The sequence below is a fragment of the Megascapheus bottae genome, chromosome 11 (genome assembly GCF_031878675.1).
Source record: "Megascapheus bottae isolate mThoBot1 chromosome 11, mThoBot2.hap1, whole genome shotgun sequence".
Classification (NCBI taxonomy): domain Eukaryota; kingdom Metazoa; phylum Chordata; class Mammalia; order Rodentia; family Geomyidae; genus Megascapheus; species Megascapheus bottae.
Window position 1 is genome coordinate 52380842 of NC_143519.1, and position 21897 is coordinate 52402738.

General features: G+C 37.8%; 1 protein-coding gene across 4 annotated transcripts in view; it reads right to left on the minus strand.

The window, feature by feature from the left end:
- Dclk1 (doublecortin like kinase 1) overlaps nucleotides 1-21897 on the minus strand; it is a 330559-nt gene that overhangs the window by 68095 nt on the left and 240567 nt on the right. For 3 of the 4 annotated variants that reach the window (XM_090342259.1, XM_090342260.1, XM_090342261.1), the window contains exons 6-7: nucleotides 17752-17846; nucleotides 1628-1712 (exon numbers count right to left, since the gene is read on the minus strand). In XM_090342259.1, coding sequence (XP_090198385.1) covers nucleotides 1628-1712; nucleotides 17752-17846 — 180 coding nt within the window. Of the gene's footprint in view, nucleotides 1-1627; nucleotides 1713-13269; nucleotides 14179-17751; nucleotides 17847-21897 lie in introns of those variants that run through there. The other variant, XM_090342262.1, reaches the window with a different exon arrangement.

Here is a 21897-nt window from a genome sequence, read left to right on the forward strand (position 1 = left end):
TCTCCCTCAGGCAATCTGAATGAGAACAGTGATGGAAGCTTAGTGGGTTTTCTAAATGTGTTCCTCCTCTGACCTCTCATCATAAATGGAGAGTGAATATTGTCTCGAAATAAAATGAGAACCTTCAGGAGGGGGTTCTGGTATGTTTTGTATGTCCACATTTGGTCTATTTGTTGGGGAATGACATGTAGAGATTCACAACATCTGATACTCACTCCGAACTTTATGCCGGCTTCCTGATAATACTCACTCTGGATCCAAAGTGGATGAAATTTCTGGAAAGTGTTGCTATTTCTGTTTCTACTATTGCCCTGGTTATTTGAACAGCTCGCTTTACTTCTTTTACTGTTACCCAACAAGAATCTATCTAGATGGTGCCCAGAATAAGTAAGGGCTTGAAGTCAATCTCCTCCTCCCCTATCCTCCTTGGGAAGGGGGCACGATTTTACCTGTTAGAAGAACCAAGCCTGGAGATTGTTGTCTGCTCCATGAGAAGGAGAGGAATGGTTCATGTTAAATGTATTGCAAACCATCTGAGTTTATTTTAAAAAAAGAATCTCCCAGAGGATACCAGTGCAAAGCTCTTTAGTTCTGGGGTGACAGAAACAATCATTCCTTGTTTGTTGGGGTAAATGGGAAGTAGGATGACCCGATCCATCCTCCCTTGCCTGGAAACCTTCACTGAGTCATCACCCAAAGCACAGCTCTTGGGATTTCTTTTTTTCCTTGATGATGGATAAAGAGCTTACCCAAGGACCATTTCATTTCATTAGGAGAATACACCACATTGGAACAAAAGGGACTTGTAGATGTCTTAATTACAATTGTTTGGAGATGCAAAAGTGTTTGATACTATGTGGTAGTCAGGAAAGGTTCTTATGTAAATCATATGTCTTATTGCTACATCCCAAAAAATGTTTCCTTCACAAGTTGTTTGTGGGGAGGGGGGAGTTGAGTGGATGAGAATATCAATCATATCACTTAAAACAGCAAGAAGAGGCTATTATCTTTCTCTCCCCCCACCCCGAATAGAACCCGAGGCCTTATACCTGCTAGAAATCCTCTACTACTCATCTACATCTCCCGCCCTTGATACTTCAAAAGTGGCGTGAACATAATCATTTTAGCCTTTTCCAGTAGTTTTCCCCTAATTGATTTGAGATTGGTAACCACTCCTAGGGAGGAGACAGTTCTGTTTGCTGATCCTTACTGCACAGAACTAAGATGTGGAGGGCAGAAGAGGCTTGCTCAAAACCATCCAATGAATTAGTAAACACAGTGAGCTCCAGAATCTGTGTCGTTTGACCACATTACAGAGAATGAGCGTGAGACAATTTTTTTAATTGCCACTGAACCACCTTCTTAGGAAGCCACAGTTTGTATTCTCTTCAACATGTAGAAAGTTACTTTCTGAAGCAGACAAGAGCTGGCCTTCCTAGGAAATTTAGTCTCACAGAAATTGAAACATCTCCAGATTAGACCAACTTCTCCCCATCCTAATCCCAGGTGAAAGCTGTGTTTACTTCCTATCCCTTAGGGATTGGCTTCCAAGAGCTGTTGGGAGAGTAAACTCAGCCAACCCATTCTCAGCTCCTTATACAAGCTGGGCAAATCCTAAGCTCATCACCTTCCCCAGGGCCATCGTTCTCATCCATCGAACTGCAGACTTTGGTGGATGCAAGTGAAGTAGAGGAGCCGCCATGTTGAGAGCTCTGTAAGGGGACAGAAACAGAGAATAAAACAACTGGGTCAGAGTGCCCATGTCTCCGTATGCTATTTCTAGCCTGGAGTCTCAGGAGGTGGCTTTGCCCACTTTCAGGGAGGACTTGGTCTTCAAACTTGGAAAAGAAGCTCTTTAGCATGTTCAGTGATGGCTACCACTCCTTCCTATCTAATTCACCAGCAGTGGGCTGTGTTGACTGGACCTGGACTTCCCATGACTTTTTAATTCCTTCTTCCTTAAATTAGCATCCTTTAGCTCATAGTTTGGGTGTCACAAATTTGGGCCATTCCTCCTCTATCCAAGGGCAAATAGGGCTTCAAATATGGTGCCATTCTGATCTTATCTGCTATATTTACTTTATTATAATAGAGCAATGCAGTTCTTTTCTTTTTACAAAATATTATAAAAAATCAGCCTTATTTCAGCTTCAGGAAAAATGTAAAAGATTAGCTAGAGATAAAGACAGGTGCAACAAACAGGTTGCTGCTCTGTTAAATATTATAAAGTCTGAGGTAGACAAAAGAATAAGAGTCTGCCAGGAGCAGGCGACTAATAATATAATCTTATATAATCCTAGCTTCTTAGGAGACTGAGATCTGAGGATTCAGTTTTGAAGTCAGCCCAGGCAGAAAGCACTTATTACTCCTATCTCTAATTAACTACCAAAATAGCTGGAAGTGGAGCTGTGGTTTAAGTGGTAGATGCTAGCCTTTAGCACAAAAGATTGGGGATAGTGCCCAGGCCCTGAGTTCTAGTTCTAGCATAGTACAATTTTTTAAAAAATGAATGCAAGTTCCCTTATGGTTTTAATGGATTTTTGACCAAAGAGATAGGTGCATAAACAAGGTAACTGTATTAAAGTACTTAAAGAACAAAACAACATCCAATATTGGGTATTATGGCTGGCTAGGGATAGATAGTACTTTAACAATGTATGGTTCTGTTTATTCCTCTACTTAAGAATACAAGTTGTGCACATTGCAATGCTATTTCTAAATAATGAACACAGCTTGTCCTAAAGTCTCTTCCTTCTGTATCTCTGCGTTTATCCACTTGGTTGGTCTGATGGGAGCAGGAGGCGGTGAGGGGGAGGCATTGGCGTATGTTGCTGGCTGTCTGTGGAGCAGAGAGAAGGGAAAGACCATCTGTAGTTGAGCTGATAATGAAGAGATGATGAGAAGCAAACTTGACCTACTTTTCCTCTGCTTACCTGTTTCATTCAACCTCCTCCCTACTCCATCCAGCCTTATGTACCAAGTACAGAGGGAAAGAGGTTCATTATAGCCAAAAGACTTCACATAGAAAAGATTTTAGTTTGCATACAACAATGACTCAAGCAGTTGGAGAATTGCTCTTGTAGGGCAATTTCAATCAAGTTCCATGGAGCATTTTCCTGGGTGGGGTAGAGACAAGAGTATCCCACTTATGAAGATCACAGTATCTCATTGGATGAGTTCATGAATGCTGACAGCTGACACAACTGAGACAGAAGTGAACTTAATAGAAATGTGTTCAAAATGCCAGGTGCTGGTGACTTACTCCTTGTAAATCTAGCTGTAAATCTAGATCTCAGGAGGCTGAGATCTGAGGATTGTGGTTCAAAGCCAGCCCATGTAAGAAAGTCCATGCGATTGTAACCTTCAGTTAACTAATAAAAAGCTGGAGATGGAGCTGTGGCTCAAGTGGTAGAGCACTAGCTTTGAACACAAAATCACAAAAGGCTCTGAGTTCAAAACCCAAGACTGGCACAAAGAAAAGAAAGCAAGCAAGCAGGAAATGACCACATTTCCTCCATGTCAAGAACTTTTAGAAGTTTTGTGATCACTCTTCTATACCCATAAATCCTTTGAAGTTTGTATGGTGTGATCTTTAGTTCCCAGTATCACAAGTCTTCTATCAATAAACTAGAGCTTGAGCTGTTTTTCTCTCTTCTCTCACCTATGCTTTATATCACCAGCACTATGCCTAATCATCACGTGACACTAGTATCACATGACCCCATGGTGTCAAGGGACTATGAACATCTAAGGCCCTAATCCATGCTCTGCTGACTTGTGAAATTGTTTGTATTCATAACATTGGGATTGGAAGCTGAGACAAGGCAGATTTATTATATTGATGACTGCAGAAAGTAGACAACAGGACCACATGTAAAAGGAAGGGATGTATTTTCTTACACAGTATTTTTCTTCATCTCTTGTGCCCTTTCAGGAATAATGGTGCTCCAACCAGGACAGCACTAAATAAATGTCTAAGATATAAATTTTCTCTTTTGACTTTCTGGTCTTTGAATTTCTTCCAGTAGCTTAACAAATGGTGCTTCATTGTAATGTGAACATATTGTGGTTTCAGTGGCAGGTGCCCCTGTGGCATGTGGTGTTTATATTTCAGGGTACAAAGACACATTCTTTCATCAAACATGTGAGTTAATAGACCTTCAGTGTGTTTCCTAACAAAGATAACCACAGTTTATATATTCAGCTCTGAAAGCTTATATAGTAAAAGCACTTTCCACATGCGATTCTGAACCCACCTCTATCTCTTATAGCTGTTACATTCCATAAAATGGTTGTGTATTATTCACTAAGTTGACTTATCAGCTAATGAATTGTATTTTCAACAGTGCCACCAAATGTCTGAGCACAGAATGTTTGCCACAAGGCCAGCTGTGTTTTCACTGCCATATGCATGAAAGAAAAAGTCCTGGAAGGTTTTCAGGCTCTGTTTTGGGGTGTGTGTGTGTGTGTGTGTGTGTGTGTGTGTGTGTGTAAAGTAGGGTTAATACAAGTTTGCTTATCCCTACAATAGCTTATTTTCCACCACAGCTTCATGTTTTTTAAAATGTACCCCTGATTGTTTCCAAATTCTGGCTGCATGAGAGTAAGCTGATCACTGAAAGTTTAAAAAAAATTTATTCACTTATAAGCAGGGTACTCCCCAAACACAAAGTTCTAGTTTTGTTTATTATGCCCAAAAAGCATAAGATAAATTTATTTAATTTTTAACAGTTTTAGCTCTTTAGCTAAGGAAATAAGATGGTGAATGTACTTTTCTAACATGAAGACCATTCAAAACTTAGAGAACTCCAGAGACCAAAAGGAGACCCACATTTGATCTATTCCATGCCATTTCATCAAGAAACCAGATCCCCACTTACAGAGGGCCACTCGGTGATCAGATGACCTTTGCTGAAATATCAGTAGTACAGATACATGGCTCTTGAGGCACTCTCTTTTCTCTTACTGTGAGGTTATACTAAAGGAACTTTTTAAAGTTATGTTGAAATTATTTCCTTTGCTATTTTCCATTTATTGTTTTTGCCTCTCATCTCTGGAGTCACCTTGGAGAGATCTAGTCTATTTTCCACATGACAGCACTTCAGGTTTTGGAGAATAGCCAGTGGGCTTCTGTCTCTACTCATTTTCAATTTGCATATTCCTAGTTCCTTTAGTTGTTCTTCATGTATCAGAACTCCAAGACTCCTTTCCCCTCTGGTGAACACATTCCAGCTGTCAATACTACTCTTTTAAGCTGGTATTCAAAATTGAATGCAATTTTCTAGGTGTGCTATGACCAGCACAGAGGAAAAAACACATGCCATTTGCTTTCTCTTGAGTAGAATGTTAGTCTATGTTAAGATCATATGGGTTTATCAATGGTACCATATGTTTGAACCTTCCACTGAACTCACAGGTGTGTCTCATTTCCTCAGACTGCATTTGAGAGCTTGGTGTTTTGGACCAAGCCCAATACTTCATACATTTATTCATATTAAATGTTACTTTTATTATATTAATGTGCTTCCATTCTGTTTACATTTTTATTCTGATTTTATCACCTAACATTTTTTTGTGTTTCTTTCTCTCCTCTTTTACTTTCTTCCTTTCTTTCTTTCTTCCTTTCTTCCTTTCTTTCTTTCTTCCTTTCTTTCTTTCTTTCTCTCTTTCTTTCTTTCTTTCTTTCTTTCTTTCTTTCTTTCTTTCTTTCTTTCTTTCTTTCTTTCTTTCTACTTTCTTTTTGCCTTTCTCTCTCCTTCCTTGTTTCTGCCTGCCTTCCTCTTTCTTTCTTTCTTCCTGTCTTCCTTGTGTGCTCTCTCTCTCTCTCTCTCTCTCTCTCTCTCTCTCTCTCTCTCTCTCTCTCTCTCTCTCCTTTTCTCTGTCAAAGTCACTTTAGTAATCAGAATGGCTTTTTTGATATGGTTATTACTAAGAAACCTCAATGTAAATAACTTGTACCTACCTAGAACACTTCATTTATTACACACAGCTGCCTGAGTTTGAAAATAGTAAAAGGTTAAGTTCTTATTCCTTAGAATTGACCTGATGAGACTAACTAGCCTTTCTATCTGACCAATAACATTTGAATCCCCCCACACTTATATTTTTGAAGATGTCCAAATGAAATCACTTTGCCTATTTATCTTTCCTGAGCATATTAAAACAATTTTACAAGGAATATATCACTATGATTTTTGTTTGTTTCGGTCTGTTTGCTAATTCCAAGGCATCTGGGCCTAAAGTACAAAACCTACAGTTTATTTTAGAATTTAATGCAGTTAGCTGCTCTGAGAGGCATTGTAACATTTTCAATGTCATCACCTCCTGGCAGATTTAATGGGAACCATTAGGGCTAGTAGCTGACGCCTGGCTGCCTTTATGGCACACCTTTATAAGAGAACTAAGTCACAACAATACATCCTAAAGTGTAGCTATTTAGCTTGAGGTCGCATAACAGATGGGGAACCTATCACACTTTTTGAAGTAAGTGAGAAAGCTGACATAACAGCTCTAACCACATTTTACCAAGATGTATTTGATGACTATGTAGTGAAAGAAACAGTTCCTTTCCAATGTTATGAGTTATCCCTGCCACTCATATTAATGTTGTCACTCATCTGGGGTCCACATTGCATCAAGAATGGAAAAGTTACCAATAGATACAGTCAAGGTAGTAAAAGCTTGTCTTAGAACTTGAGAACTGGCTGGATGATTGTGCAATTTCCATTTTACATTTTGTCTTGGCATCTACTCATTAGTTCATTGAATTAATGTTGATGTGAAAAGTGGTTGAAAAAGTTTAGAAATCAAGTGGTCCTTGTCTTGTGACTTCTGGATCAATATTGTAAAGAAAGGGCTGGAAATGTGGCTTAGTGGTAGAGTGCTTGCCTCCCACGCATGAGGTCCTGAGTTTGATTCTTCAGTAGCACATAAACAGAATAAGCTGGAGGTAGTACTGTGGCTCAAATGGTAGAGTGCTATCCTTGAGCAAAAGAAGTCGAGGAACAACACTCGGGCCCAGAGTTCAAGCCCCAGGACTGGCAATAAACAAGAAACAAACAAGCAAAAAAGATAATCAGGAAATCTTGTAACAGATTTTAAATAATTGTTTCAGTAGTCTCAGTAGCTCACAATTCTGAATGTGAAGCTGGTGGCTCATGACTATAATCCTGGTTACTCAGAAGGCTGAGATCTGAGGATCACAATTGGAAACCAGCCTGGGTAGAAGAGTCCATGAAATTTTTATTACCAATTAATCAGCCAAAAACTGGATATGGAGTTATGGCTCAAGTGACAGAATGCCAGCCTTGAGCAAAAAAACAAAACAAAACAAAACAACAACAACAAAAAACCCAGTGAGAGCATGAGGCTCTGAGTGAAAGCCCCAGTACTAGTACAAAAAGAATATAGAAGTCTTGATGACAATCTAGTTTAACAGCATTAAAAACAATATTGGTAGAGAGGGCAGGAGAACCTTAGTCTTCTATGTGGTATAGAAAATCCATATAAATTTACTTCCCAGGTTGTTATAAAATAGTAAAGCTGAAAGCCTCGTAGTTTGAAAGATGCACAGTGGGACTATTCTCCAAATTCCTTTATCTAAATGTATTTTTATTTTTACTTTTTTGATGATAATAGGGTTTGAACTCAGGGCCTTGAACTGGCAAGTCAGGTTCTCTACCACTTAAGCCACATTCCCAGCCCCTTGTCTGGATCATCATAACATGTTCAGCCTGCATAAACTTTATGCCACAAGTAATCATGTCAATCACTAGGAATGAAGTTTTAAAATTTAAATAAAGATTTAAATTTTCAGGCTTAGCACTGGTGGCTCTTGACTATAATCCTAGCTACTGAGGATGCTGAGATCTGAGGAACATGATTCAAAGCCAGCAGAGGCAGCAAAGTCCATGACATTCTTATCTTCAATTAACCACCAGAAAACAGAAAGTGGAGCTGAGGCTCCAAGTGGCAGAGCTCTAGTAGCCATGAGTGAAAAAGCTCAGGGAAAGTGCTCAAACTCTGACCACCACCAACCACAAGAACAAAACAGTCATAAAGATTTGGTTACATTATCTCAAAGACTAGAGAACTATTGTTCATGAGATTGGTACACTGACAAAAGCAGAAAATAAACATGAAAATACTGAAATCAAAACTGTGCTAATGAAGTGAAGAGATTTAAGGTTTAAAGAAAACAAGCTCGTGTTTACATCTATTGTCTGTGGTATCAGGTAACCTTTGCTTCTATTTTACAATCATTTCACTAAGGTCAAGATTTATAAATTTGCAATCTAAGTCACTTTTTTTTTTTAAAGGACTATGCCATTGAGTAACCACAATGCCATCATTTGTGAGCTATTCTTTTTGGACTCGTAAGTTGGGAGAAGACTGGGAAGTCATTTTGTGCATTACTGTGAAAAGGGTACTCTCCTGAGAGTGACTACTCTGTTGGGATACCCAGCCTATAATGAGAATAGCTACATTTTACCTTGAACTCTAGTTATATAAGAAAGTGCCAATTCAGTTTGGAATTTTATACATTCAGAAACATTTCCATGAATTGCACATTATTGCTGTGGATACAGATTCAATAAATCGTGCAAATAATAAAGAGAATCTATGTAGAGACAATTAATTTTAAGGTTCATATAAAATCTAATAAACTACTAAGTCTAAGACCAAAATGCTGAACTTTTGTAAATACTTGCAATGTAAGATATTTTCTTTCTAACATGATCAGCAGAATTTTTTATTCTCCTTGATAGTGTACCATGAATGAAATATATTTTTTGTCCTAAGCCCAAACTGAGGACCCACGTATTTTTATTGCATTTATTTATTTATTTAATTGTAACATGTATTTGTTTACAGAATATAATTATTATTGTATTAAAAAGAAAGAGCTTGCATCATGTACTCACACACACATACAAATATACCCATACACAATTTTTCCCGATAGTCACATGACCTTGAGAAACATCCTTTTAAGCCCAGAAGATAGCTAGTATGTTTGAATAATGTACTTTAATTTCCTTTGTGTGACAAACTCACCCTTGGACCTAAGAGAAATAAATACTATTGATTCCAATGCAAGTAACAAAATGAAAATTCCTTATGGAATAATCTGCTTACTTTGTTTTCATCATCAGAATTTGGATGTCATGTAGTCTGAACCTACAGTAACTCGAGCATCATTTGATGATGCTAATCAAAGCACAAGAATAGCGCATACATACATTATTGTGAAAATGATGCTTATCCCACACAGCCATTTCAGTTCCAACATCTATTCATCAAGCTTTCTGAAAGAAACTCGTTGTACAACATAGGCAGTTTTTCCTGTTTATTGTATAGTTATTCTAAGGTAGTGTCACAAAATTAACTCGGAGAGGAGTAACATGGTCCAATGTGAAATACAAAATATGACATTTTACAATGTAACCACAGCATTAAAGAGATGGAACTTTCCAGTACATGTAGTGGGTCATTCAAGGACACATTTCATTAACTGTCAGATCTATAAAACTTTGCTCATAACCTCAATCAATGGATTTTTCCAAAAGATTGAAAGAGGAGAATACACATCCAAGCAACTCAAAATGTAAGCAGTAAGTATGTATCCTCTTCTTAAAATTTGTATCCAAATTTATAATAATCATAGCACATTTCAAAGTAGAATAAATAAATCAATCCATTGCTTGTCGATGAGTATAAACTCCCCAGAAAACGCAGCACAAGAAAATTAACCTTTCTAGATCTTTGTCTATAAACACTCAAAAGCGACTACCCTGGCTTCAAAAACATTCTGTGGCCATATATAATACAAATATCCACATATTACATGCATCACTTTTACTGTCTTGGAATTTATCTATCATTTCTACTATAACGAATCATGTATCATGCATTCTTAAAGGTTATAGCAAGGGCCTCTGATTTACTAGTTTATCCACATGCGTTACAGACACAATTATTTTTCAAATAATAGTACAACAGACTGTCAGGCAACTGGTAGGTTGAATTTAATATATCTCTAATTTTCACACTGTACCTTTGTGGGATATGTCAACCAAATTCAGTGGGTCATTAGCATGCACAATTAGAGACATAAAAATATACATAAATGAGCAAAGGAATATAGAAAATTCAGCCAATTAGTACTTTCAGGTGTGTATATCTTTATGTAGATATACACAAGTAGAAAGTATATTCAAAACAATTTAGAAGTATATGATAATACTTAGAATATTACCTTAAAGGAACACATAGAATTGCCTTACAAGTTATCTGGCTTTGTTGTTAAACTTTCGAATTTGATTTTAGTTCCCTTATATTTGTGCCTCAATGATCTATTCCTCTACTCACAATTCTATATTCCAATGGTTCACTTAGTAATGACAATTGTCAGATTTGTCAATACATACACATCAGCTGTATTCAATAATTTTATAATGATCAAACAGCAAGACAGTGTTTCTGAGTTAATTGAATATTGGATTTGTTTGAATTTCAGTTTTTCAATCCATCCTTCAATTTCTTTGAATCAGATCACTGAAATATTGTGTCATTTTTGTCATACTAGTCTAGCAAACTTTTTGAATTAATGCTCCAATATGTCTCACAGTGTGGCATTTTATTGCATGAGGCATTAAACTGAATTCTACAAAAGCCAGTAACATATAAGGTTGTGCCATAAATATCATACTTGACTATTTATGTGCTATACACATACACAGATACTTACATGGGTATACCCACGGACACACCAAGCCCTGCATGGTCACATAAACACCATACACCTGTATAGATATATATGGCCACTGTGCACAGTTTAGTCATGCAGTAGTTAAAATATATGGATTGATTTTTTAGGAATATTTTTGTATGTTTCGTTTTTTGGTGAAGGGATGTGAGTTTTAGACAACATTGTTATTGTGTGGAAAAGAAAAAGAAAAAGCTCACTTAAGTGTAGCTCTCATGTGTAAACAGTATTGGAGGCTGGGTAACACAGAGACTGTATAGGGCACACTAATGATTGTGAATATATATATGTATATATATTCATATTAGGATGTTTACTGATGGGTGAGCCTGAGTCTTCCTAAAAGCCTCTGGTAGATTCCCTTTCAATGCCCCGGCCTCCATTTCATTTATTAATCAAGATGAAGAAGAAGAATCTCACATGACTCTCAAAGCCATTGTGTTGAGTTCACACTGAACACTACGTTTTCTAGATTACTAGGTTTGATATTTCTAAAAATCTGGAAACAGGGAACTATTTTTTAGCACCTTTTCCAATGGTACCTATGTCTAAGCAAAAAAGTGAACATACACAAAATCCTCTCCAATTTTAACTACAGCCCAGTGTTCAAAGCACATTGAAAGATTCCCATAAGGACAAAGACTCCTGGATTTTGCTGGATGGAGTGTTTTCCTGTTCTGCAAATCTATTTTAAAATTCACTGTTTAACTGCATATAAAAGAGTTCTTAAAGGAAGTAAATCTTAAGTTCTTACACACCACCAATTTTGTTCCACTAATGAACTCAAAATTTTGAGTTTGTTACTAAGATTTTTTTAAATTGTGTTTTAGGTATAATAGAATTATGCCCTGCGTACAAAGTGATCTCAAACTCCTATAAATGGTGTGCTATTTCAATCTCAGAGAGACTTCGGTTTCAAACAGTAAATGATATATATTGCCTTGAACAGTCCCTTAATAAAAGTCATATGTTCAAAAGATGAAATACCGCATTTCTCCTGGAACTGCTTGAATGGAAAATTGGCCATGATATCTATCGACAATTAGCACAAGTCCACTTTCTTTTTGCCGTGTCTAAGCAAAACCACAGGCTTTCTATCAATTGGCAATATCTGTTACTTATCCAGAACAAATAGCATTTATTGGACCTCTCTAAGCAGTAGTTGTCTGTAAGACTGACAGGGCAGGAAAGTTGAAATTACTAGAATTTATTTTTGTTCTGGACCATCTGACCCCACCAGATTTTAAGTTAACTGTTCCACTGATTTCTTTCCATTTTTTTTGACAGTTTTGCCAAATACATACTAATCTTTTATGGACTCAACTATATGAAGTAAAGCATTTTACAAAGACATAACTAAAACAGACAGAGCATAGGCAACCTCACACATGTTTACTGTTTCAGCTAAGAAAGCAGCCTTTTGATCTCAGCAGGAGTCTTGTTCCTTTCTATTGGAAACAGTTTTAAAATACTGAAGTCTGGAGCAGGTATCATTATGAGCTGTTTTTTTCAAGATGGAATGGTTCAGTCTGCAACTCAGAAATAATCTGCCAGATAATTGTCTTTCTTTCCAACAGACAGGATAATGGAGCATTAATTATAGGAGGGTTATACCTTCAAATGCTGTTGTTGATCTGGACATTTTAAGTTTTTTGTCTTCTGCTTTTTGGTTAAAATATTTTATTCACTTGTAAAGTCAGAGAGTAATGTAGATAATGATAAACTAGATGACAAAATTTGCCAGTTGAACAATTTCACAAAGGAGGTAAAATCAGTAACATTTAAAACAGTGTATGACAACTGAATTTCTAACCATCTTGAATCAAACGTTTTAAAACTGTTTTCAAGTAAAATTTGAAAGAAATTTCAAGTAACAGTTTCCAAATGGTGTCATACATTTTTAATTTATCACCCACTGAGATATGTCAAGCCTGGAGAATATCAAAACCATGCCTTAGACGTCTTAAATTGTTAGTGTTGGGCTAGTCAAAGTAAATGTTCGTGGATGTGGCTTAAGTACAATACACCATTCACATTAAGTTAATTCATAACATTCAGATTCTAAAATAATTAATTTATGCTTAAGCAAGGCAGACTATAATTTTTAAAGTAGAAGACTAGAAGGGCAAAATTAGTAGGTTAATGTTTCACAATGGGTTATAATCAGACTTACATAGTTTAACACAAAAGGAGTTTTGCATATGAAAATTGCCAAATAACCAGGATTTTTTCAAATGGATATTTTAAGGGTACCACATCTCAGAGAAGTTTTTTCTCAAATTTATTTTCTTAGAAGAAATCCAGACACAATTTTTATCAATTTTTTTACATGTTTGAAAAATCACATGTATGCTGTAAAGAACTATATGTAATTATATATAATCTACAGCAATACCACTGAACAAGCTTCTAGTATTTCCATTCAGCTTAAAACTATATTTATGATGTTTCCCCCAAAAAGCTAACTCAAAATATAAGATTTTTCCTGACAACAAAATGTTTGTTAGTCTTCAAGAGATGTATCATTCACGTGAATTCTTCCTCCTCATGTATATTAATTCATAAAATAATAAACAATTTTCCTGCTACTTAGGCAGAGAAGTCTATTGTTTTACCATAAAAGTACTTCTAAAAGCACAGCTGTTCAAAAATTTTAAAGAATGTAAATTTAAGAAAAAATGTCTCCCAATGCCATTTAAATCTGTTTTACTGTTGAATGTAGAATAACTGTTGCTATGCATCTATTATAACTTAAAGAAAAAGAAAGAAAGAAAATAACTGGGTGCTAGTAGCTCATGCCTATAATCCTACCGACTCAGGGGACTGACATCTGAGGATGGAAGTTTGAAGCCAGTTTGACCAGGAAAGCCTATGTGATTCTCATCCCCAGTTAACTACCAGAAACCTGAAAGTATATCTGTAGTTCAAGTGGCAGAGTATTAGCCTTGAAAGAAAAGTTCAGAGACAGTACCCAGGCTCTGAGTTCAAGCCCCAGGACCAGCAGACTCATACAAAATTCAGCCATGGAAATTATGATTTTTCTTATTTATAATATTGGATCTTTATAAGAATCCTATCTAGAAGCAGGCCTTATACAAAAATCTCAACAATTAAGCAATATTTGTTCACAATTCCCCCAATCCAAACAAATGGAGGAGATATTAAAAAAAAACCTTCTCTCAAGGATGAATATCAGAAATATAAAATGCCTGCACATTCACTTTTGTGCAATTTCATCTTGAGCATTTCAAGATATGCAAAACTCCTTTGTGTATTTTGCTGTTAGACATTTGTTTAGGAAACGTGAAACCTTCACCCAATCACAAACCATATACATTGCTCCATTGTGACTTTTACACTGAGTCTCCTACTGAGTCCAAATCATCCGAAGAGAGGGGGCGATACAGGTCCTGTAAGATGAAGGGCGGGACAGATTCGTTTACTTGGCTTTTGTGGGTGCCCCGTCGCTTACTCTTTCAGGAGCAACTCCAAATGGGCATCCTTTGGTTTCTAATATTAATAGACCTTTTAAAGTCACCAACATCAGATCAGAGGAAAGGCAACAAGGGAGAAACCATGTATACTAACAAATGGGTGCTGATTTTGTCTGCAGAAAGACCGACACTGCCTGATCTATCCCAAGGTTTTGCCTTTGCTGTGTCCAGTTGAGTTATGACCTCTCACATAGGCCAAGGCTAATTCTGCTATTCTGTGTCTAGGCAACTCTTCCATGAATATTTTCTTCCCACTCTTGGAGGAAAAAGAATGTGCCTAACCTCACAAAATAATTTATCAGGAGCGCCAGCTGGCACGTAGTATATCCTGGTCCCTTGGTAGCAACTCAAGTGTTGTGATTTTACATAGAGTGAACCCAAAAGATACTGCCCTTTCAAAATTTTGTGTTTGCTCAACTGGAAGAATGCATAATGACTCCCCATCCAAGGCTCCTTCCATTTTCTCCAACTCCTTGCCCCTCACTTTCCCTTCTGCCTCTTTTTGCTACTAGATCTCTCTGTTGGTAGCCAAGCAACCAGCTCAGATCTGCAGTGTCTACACTTGGCTTCTTTTCAGTTTTGTTCCACCCACTCCTCTCATCATCTGACTGATCATATAATCTACAAAAGTCAGTGCTGTGGGAGTGTAACTGGCAACTTCATTCAACCTACACAACATAACACATTTCTTCCTGATGTTTTAAGAAATGAGACAGAAAAAAAGGTGCTTGGATGGGCAAAGAGCCTTATATGAGCTGCTTTGGGAGACAGACACTTCTAGACAGCAATTTAAATAACCATGTTTTGGAAAAGTAGGGAAGTTACTTGTTACATTGGTCTCAATATGTTTATAAAGCAAAAGATCTGACATGTAGGCTCTTATTACATAAGACTATTTTGAAAGATCAAAAGAGTAACAAACATGATTTTAAGGTAAAAAGTTTTTCATATATTATAATTAATATATATAAATAGAAATTTTCTTATTTGTTAAGGAAACATATTTATCTCAACAATCCTTTAAAAAATAAAAAGCCCAGTTTATGTTTCTGCATTTTAAAATAGGCTAAAGTATGTGTGTGTGTGTGTGTGTGTGTGTGTGTGTGTGTATTTGTGTGTGTGTATGTGTATAGGATTGTCAGCTCATTTTCCAGCTATGTTGCTAGGCAACCCAGAAGGAAAAAATAGAAGTAGCTACTGTTTTCTAATTTGCAGTAAAAAGAGGTAATTTATTCTTTGAAGTGTCTTCTTTTAGTACATACCATCTTTCACTTATTTCAGTATTTCCTGAAGGGGAATGCAGCCAACCATTTGAAAAGAATCTTTACCAAATATGAAAGAGGATTAGTTTTTAGGGATATTCTAAGCCCTTCTTAACTGGGAGAAGTGACTTGATACAGTTATCTATCTCATAAGAGCATAGTACATACCTAGAGGAAGTGCATAGATTTGAAGTCTTGAAAACAAGAAACTTTGAATATATGAATAGCATTTCAACATCTCGGAAACTAAATTGTCTTTGAATATACCTAAAATCTTACTTATGGCATGTGTTTAATAAATATCCTCAGGTGATGATAAATGTCCCTTTAAAAGGAAATTCTCTCTCATAGATGATAATTGTAATGGCAATGCAAATGGAAAAATGAAGGAAATGATTATATTTACCAACTGTGAAGAATCTTAATTATATAAATCAATATCTGGATAGAAATTTTCGGCCTCGGGTGAACAGAATTGTTCTGTAGCAGAGAATCCAGAGGCCAAAGATGCAAAATTCTACCCTCATTTTACCAACAAAGTGAATCTGAGCAAAGCTTTATATCCAGATGAAGGGATTTCAATCCAAGAGAAAGATGCTTACTTCTGTATCAGGGAATCTCAAATACCCTTGATCCCCACAACTAGACCTAAGCTATATCAATGAATACTGAATCAGAGCTTAATAGATCAAAAGACAAACATTTCTATGCGAGGTGCTCTATCCAAACATATACTTGTGTAGAGAAAAGTTCTGGGTAACATTTATAAGAAAAACCCCAAAAGACCAGGTTTCCCTGCACTAAGGGCAGACCCTTAAAAGATTAAATAAATTGGACTAATACTTTCTTGAATAGATCATTATTGTTCTCTGAAAACAAGAAGAAACCCTCAGTAGCAAAAACACTCATAGGCAATTAGAATATAGTTATTGAGTTTCTATGTTAGTTTGTTTTTTCCAAGTGGGACCCAGAATGGATGATAATGTTCTCTGATAAAACCCAGTCATTTAGTGGAGAAGCTAATACCAAAATCCAGACTTTACAAACAACCAAATCAATCTCGCCCTAATTCCAGAAGAATCAGTGGTAAAAGATAATTGATACAGCAGACTCCAAAGGGACTGAAGACTGAATGAGTCTTCCTTGGACCCCACCTTGAGCTGGCTAATGGTTCTGGCAGCCAGAATAAGAGGACTGAAGGAAAGGACTTCCATCTTGGGCGAAACTAAGTTTATAGAACTTGAAAGTAGCATTTCAAAGCATGGAACACAGCAACTCAATTGAAGAATCCAGTATTTTAGCATAAGAGCTTCCAATATTGCTCATTAATAGATTCAGTGAATACCATCACAACATCTCCTAAGGATGAACCTTCTTCCCACCTCACTTCTGAAATCCGGAACCATGATCTGCCTTCCATTTCTTACAAGCATCATCTCCCTGCTCTCTTTTTCCAGTCTTTTATTCTTGCCTTGGTATTTGTGGAAGGACAAATGGTGCTGTGCTGGTTGTAAAGCAAATAGAACAGTAGTCCCTCCATCTTGAGTAAGAAGCTCCCTCCCACCCTCCCTACCGTGGCCCCACCCCACCCATGTCCTCAGCATAGAGAAGCTAAAGCGAACCCTGTTCCCAGCAACTTTCCACTTTGGTCTCCAAGCTCAGCCAACTTCAATGTAATTACACAAAATGCTTAAAATAAATATAAGGAGTGATTAAAGACAGGGTGCTCGATGTGGATTTCATTCACAAAACCACATATTCTATGAACCCCATCATCTGTTCCACTTGATGCCACAGAACAAACCTCACATCAAGTCTTTCTACTGAATTATCAGCACTTTTTTTTTCCAGTTCCTTAAGAGTCTGGTGATACAGTAACGTCCCCTAGGAAAACTCATTACAACTAAGGAAAGCTGACAAATCAATAGTAATAAAGTCTGTGTCTTGAAACCAACAAAAGAGGAAGTTTTGTTGTTTGTTTTGTTGTTGTTGTTGTTGTCGTGAACCCGCTAATGTCACTGCTTCTAAGATATTAAGATTTGGACAAGTAGATAAGAATGGAAAGCTCTGAGTTTTAGTTAAACCAGAGCAGTGAGAACTGACCCATTTTGGGTCCTCTATCTGCCCTGGCTTGATTTATTCCCTGGAGACAAGGGACCCTATTTGCTGTGATACCTGTGTCAAAGTTCAGCTAGACCATAAACAGGTAACTTGCTTGCTTGCTTACCCTCTGCTTCCGCAGGCTTCCCGGGCTGGTGGGTGACGGGCTTGGAGACTTGCCAGAACGTGGAGTTGAGAGCTGACTGCCAGGGGTTCCATTAACTGGAAACACAAAGAATTGTAAAGAAGATGAAAGAAGTTGAATGGCAATCCATCTTGTCAGAGAAATAAAACCAAAAGGGTCATCCACTGAAATCTAGACCTCTTTTTATGTTCCCTCCTGAAGAAAAACTTCAAAAAGTAGTAAGTATCTTTAGACATGTACTGCTTTGTCAACCCTGTGTTTAATACAGGTTATATAATATTTTTACAATGTATTTTTTCACAACTTTCTGGATGGATTTATTAATGAGGGCTTTGTGCCAACTGACAGTAGGAATACGGTTAAGGGGTCTTAAAGTACTTTCAATGAGAGGAACCTTAATACTTCAAGTTGCTCAATCTTAACCCAGTACGACAAAAATATTAGCTCACATCACAAGTGCCATTCTCAGTAACTTGATAAAACAGATGAGTTTTTAACCTTGATAACTCTCTTCTAGAAGTTCCTAACTCATTTGTATCCATTCATTCCCAGCCTGATTCTGAGGGACAAGGTAAAAAGTAATTGGCTACTGGCAGTGAAAGGGAAAAAAATCAACTGTTTGCTGCTGGTGAACATAAAATCTGCTGCTAACAGGTTCAAATGACTGGAATTCTATCTGATTATCACTAAGCCAGGATAAAGCCACAAAATGTAAGTTTTCAAGTCTCTTAAACAACACTGTTCAAGACATGACTTTTATTAAAAGATTTCAAAAATAAACCTTACAGCCACAATTTTCTAAAGATAGGAAATCTGCCTCTGTTTTACCCCTAAAGACAATATTTTGGTTCCACAGTGAGGGAAGTAGAATTAAACAGAACACACACATTCGGGATGGAGGGCACATAATAAACACTTGCCACAAGGGAGAGGAGAGTGAGGGAGAAGCCACTTACCTTCTATGAGTTCTAACATGGACACAGTATTTGACCTGACAATAGCGAGAGGCAAAAAAATCTCTTCTCAGCACTAAGCCAAGCACCCGCGGAAATAAATAGGAGGCCGCTGGATTATTAGTTAGGGATGGCTCCGACTGCTTCCCCAGCACACTGAATGAGAGGCAGGATTCATCAGCAGATGCCTCTCCTGCGTAAAGGCTGACGTCCTCCCAGCAGCAGTGGGAGGTGCGGGTTCTGTCTTAGGCTATATCAAAGGTGTCAATTAAACCTCATGCCATGCCAACCGGGGAGGGGAGTCACAGCAACCCCCACTGACACACAACCACTCCGGAAGTCCCAGCCTGCTCACTCCTTTGCACTGAATCATAACGAAGTAGTTCTGGGAGCAACAGTCTGGGGTGACTCATCAGAGAATCAAAATGACAATCCCTTCTAAAGCTTGGCAAGTACCAGGTAATCAGGACAACCCCACAGTCCTCAGTGGCAAGGTGTAATGTTTATTGATTTTGTGTCTCCCCCCACACACCTCCATGGTCATGGATTCATAAAAACTTAATGGCCTATGGAAGTGGGGCGACTCCTTGTTTTGTTTGGCCTGCTCCTCTAAAGATCTTGAAATTGTCATATATCCCATGTTGCACTAATGGGTAGTTTTGTCTTTGAAATGTACTTGATGACTGGAGAAAAATAAAACAACCTCGGGAATTTTATATTTTTGTTTTGTTAGTTTATGTTTGCATGGTGCGTGGAGCAATGGAAAATGTTTTAGTTCACTTCAATGCTAACAGGTTTTTGGGTGGGTGCTAGACTTCTCGGGCGCTAAGGGAAGGTCTCAGAAATAGGGAAGGAATTCATAACTAGGGAGAGACCTACAACAGGGAAGGAAACACATGCTGATTCTCCTACTTAGCCAGAGAACATGTTTTATGAATGTAATATTTTCTTCCCCCACTTTGATTAGATCTGATGTTTCCATGTTGTACATAGATTCAGAAAAATTGAGTGCATAGGAAAGCAAATTAAGTATTAACACTTTTTACTTGGGAGATTCTAACATTTTTAGAGGGTCGGGAGATACTGGGGATTGAACCTAATTCCTCATATATGCTAGTCAATGGCTGTTTAAAGGTGGGTACAGGTAGCTCATGAATATAATAATAGCTACTTGAGAGGCTGAGATTTTCAGATCATACTTTGAAGCCAGCTTGTATAGACAAATCGGAGAGAGTCTCTTATCTCCAATTAACTAGCAAAAAGCCAGAAGTGGAGGTGTGGCTCAAGTGGTAAAGAGCCAGCCTTGAGGGGAAAGCTAAGCTTTAAATTCAAGCCTCAGTACACACACACACACACACACACACACACACACACGTGCGCGCCTGCGCACACACGGGGCGGGGAGCGCAGGGAGTGAGTACGAGAACTACTCTACTAAACTACTATTCAGGCCCAGAACTCCAGTTTTATGAAGCTAACAAAAAAGATGAAAATGGAAGAAACCCTCTTTTGCTTTCTGTCTTGTTTATCTGTCTTTGCTAGAGGCAGTAGAGAGCACAGAAATGGAAGGGCAGAGGGCACTCAGTAGGTGCTATGTTAAAAATGAACTATACAACTTGTGGGTGAGGAGAGGAGGGAAAACCTGGGAGAGAGTGAAAGAACGAATGACAATGTCCAAAAAGAAATTGACTTATGAAACAGTATATCACCTTTATGACAACAACACAACTTTAAAATGTGAAAGACAAAAGAATAGAAATCTGTACTTAGTATCCATTATAAGTATATGCATGTCTCAGTTTAATAGAGACTTCCTTCCTATGCATCAGTGAAGCAGTTAACCCTTTTCCATCTCATCCACATCTCATAATAGCTCCATGCAGTAGGCAGTACTGTTTTCCCCATTTTACAGATGAGAAAACTGAGTCATAAAGATGATGAGAAATTTCACGAGCAGAAATCAGAATGTAATCCAGGCAGTCCACAAACTATACTTTTACTACCAACTTTCCTTGTAGTAACAGCTTTTGGGACTACAAGGAACTCAGCAAACTAATCATTACAATAAACTATTTTGACAGCTGGGTGTTCAGGTGGCTGAGATCTACAGTGTGAAGCTAGCCTGGGTAGAGACTTTCTTGTCTCCAGTTAACTAACAAAACGCCAGAAGTAGACGGGGCAGAAAGCTGAGCAAGAGTATAAGGTTCAAGCACTCTATCAGCACCCCCAAAAAAGTATTTTGAGAGGGGAACTTTAGGTGTTGCTACTGGAAGTCTCATACTCAGTGAGGTCACCTTGTAGTGGTGGGCAATATCTGATGAAGTTAGCCGAGTGAAGCTGTGTAGTTAGCCATATGAAGAAAATGTGTCCTTAGAACAAGGGCTGGACATGGAAGAAGAGAACCTAGTTCATAAGCTAATAGCATAGTAGGCAAGTGGTTTGGAAGGAAGAGAGCATTATGAGCGAGGATAAAGGGATAGAGGCAGGAGTTGTAAAATTGAGGTCAAAGAGTTTGGTTTTTGTCCAGATGGCAATGAGAACTTATGGATTTGACGCAGGAGCGATGGGATCAGATTTACAATTTCAGAAATGAAAGACGTTTTTGCCTCATTGAAAATGGATCAGAGGGAAACAATAGCAGCACCACAGGCTTGTCTCTTACAAAAATGTCAAAGTCATAGACAGTGTGACACACTGAAGGATGGCTAGGTGAGATAGGTGGAAAGTTCTAGAAATATCAGTGAGCTAAAAACGATTGAAATATGGCACGTGGCACTTGATGGTTGAAGGTGAAAGGGAACAAGTTTAGGAGGGACAAGAGAAAGTTTGGATGTGTTGAATGGAAGCACTTCCTGTGACTTTGGTTCTGCCTTGCAGGCTGGTATTGCTTTTCTTGTTTTGGAGAAGAGTGACATATGGATGAGGGACTTGCTCAAAGACACACAGTTGAAAGGTAGCAGGGCTACAGCTGCACTGCAGTCATGCCTTACTTAGGAAGGAGTCACACAGTGGAGTTGCATGTCCCGGCCACCTCATGTCACCTGGTGATTTCCATCCAATCTGTCGAGTTGGAGCTCTTGATTTTTCCTTATTGCTGATACCTTTGGACCCACCTCTGCTACATAAAGCCACTTTACACACTTCCATTTGTATAACCATCTCCCTAGAAAAAGGC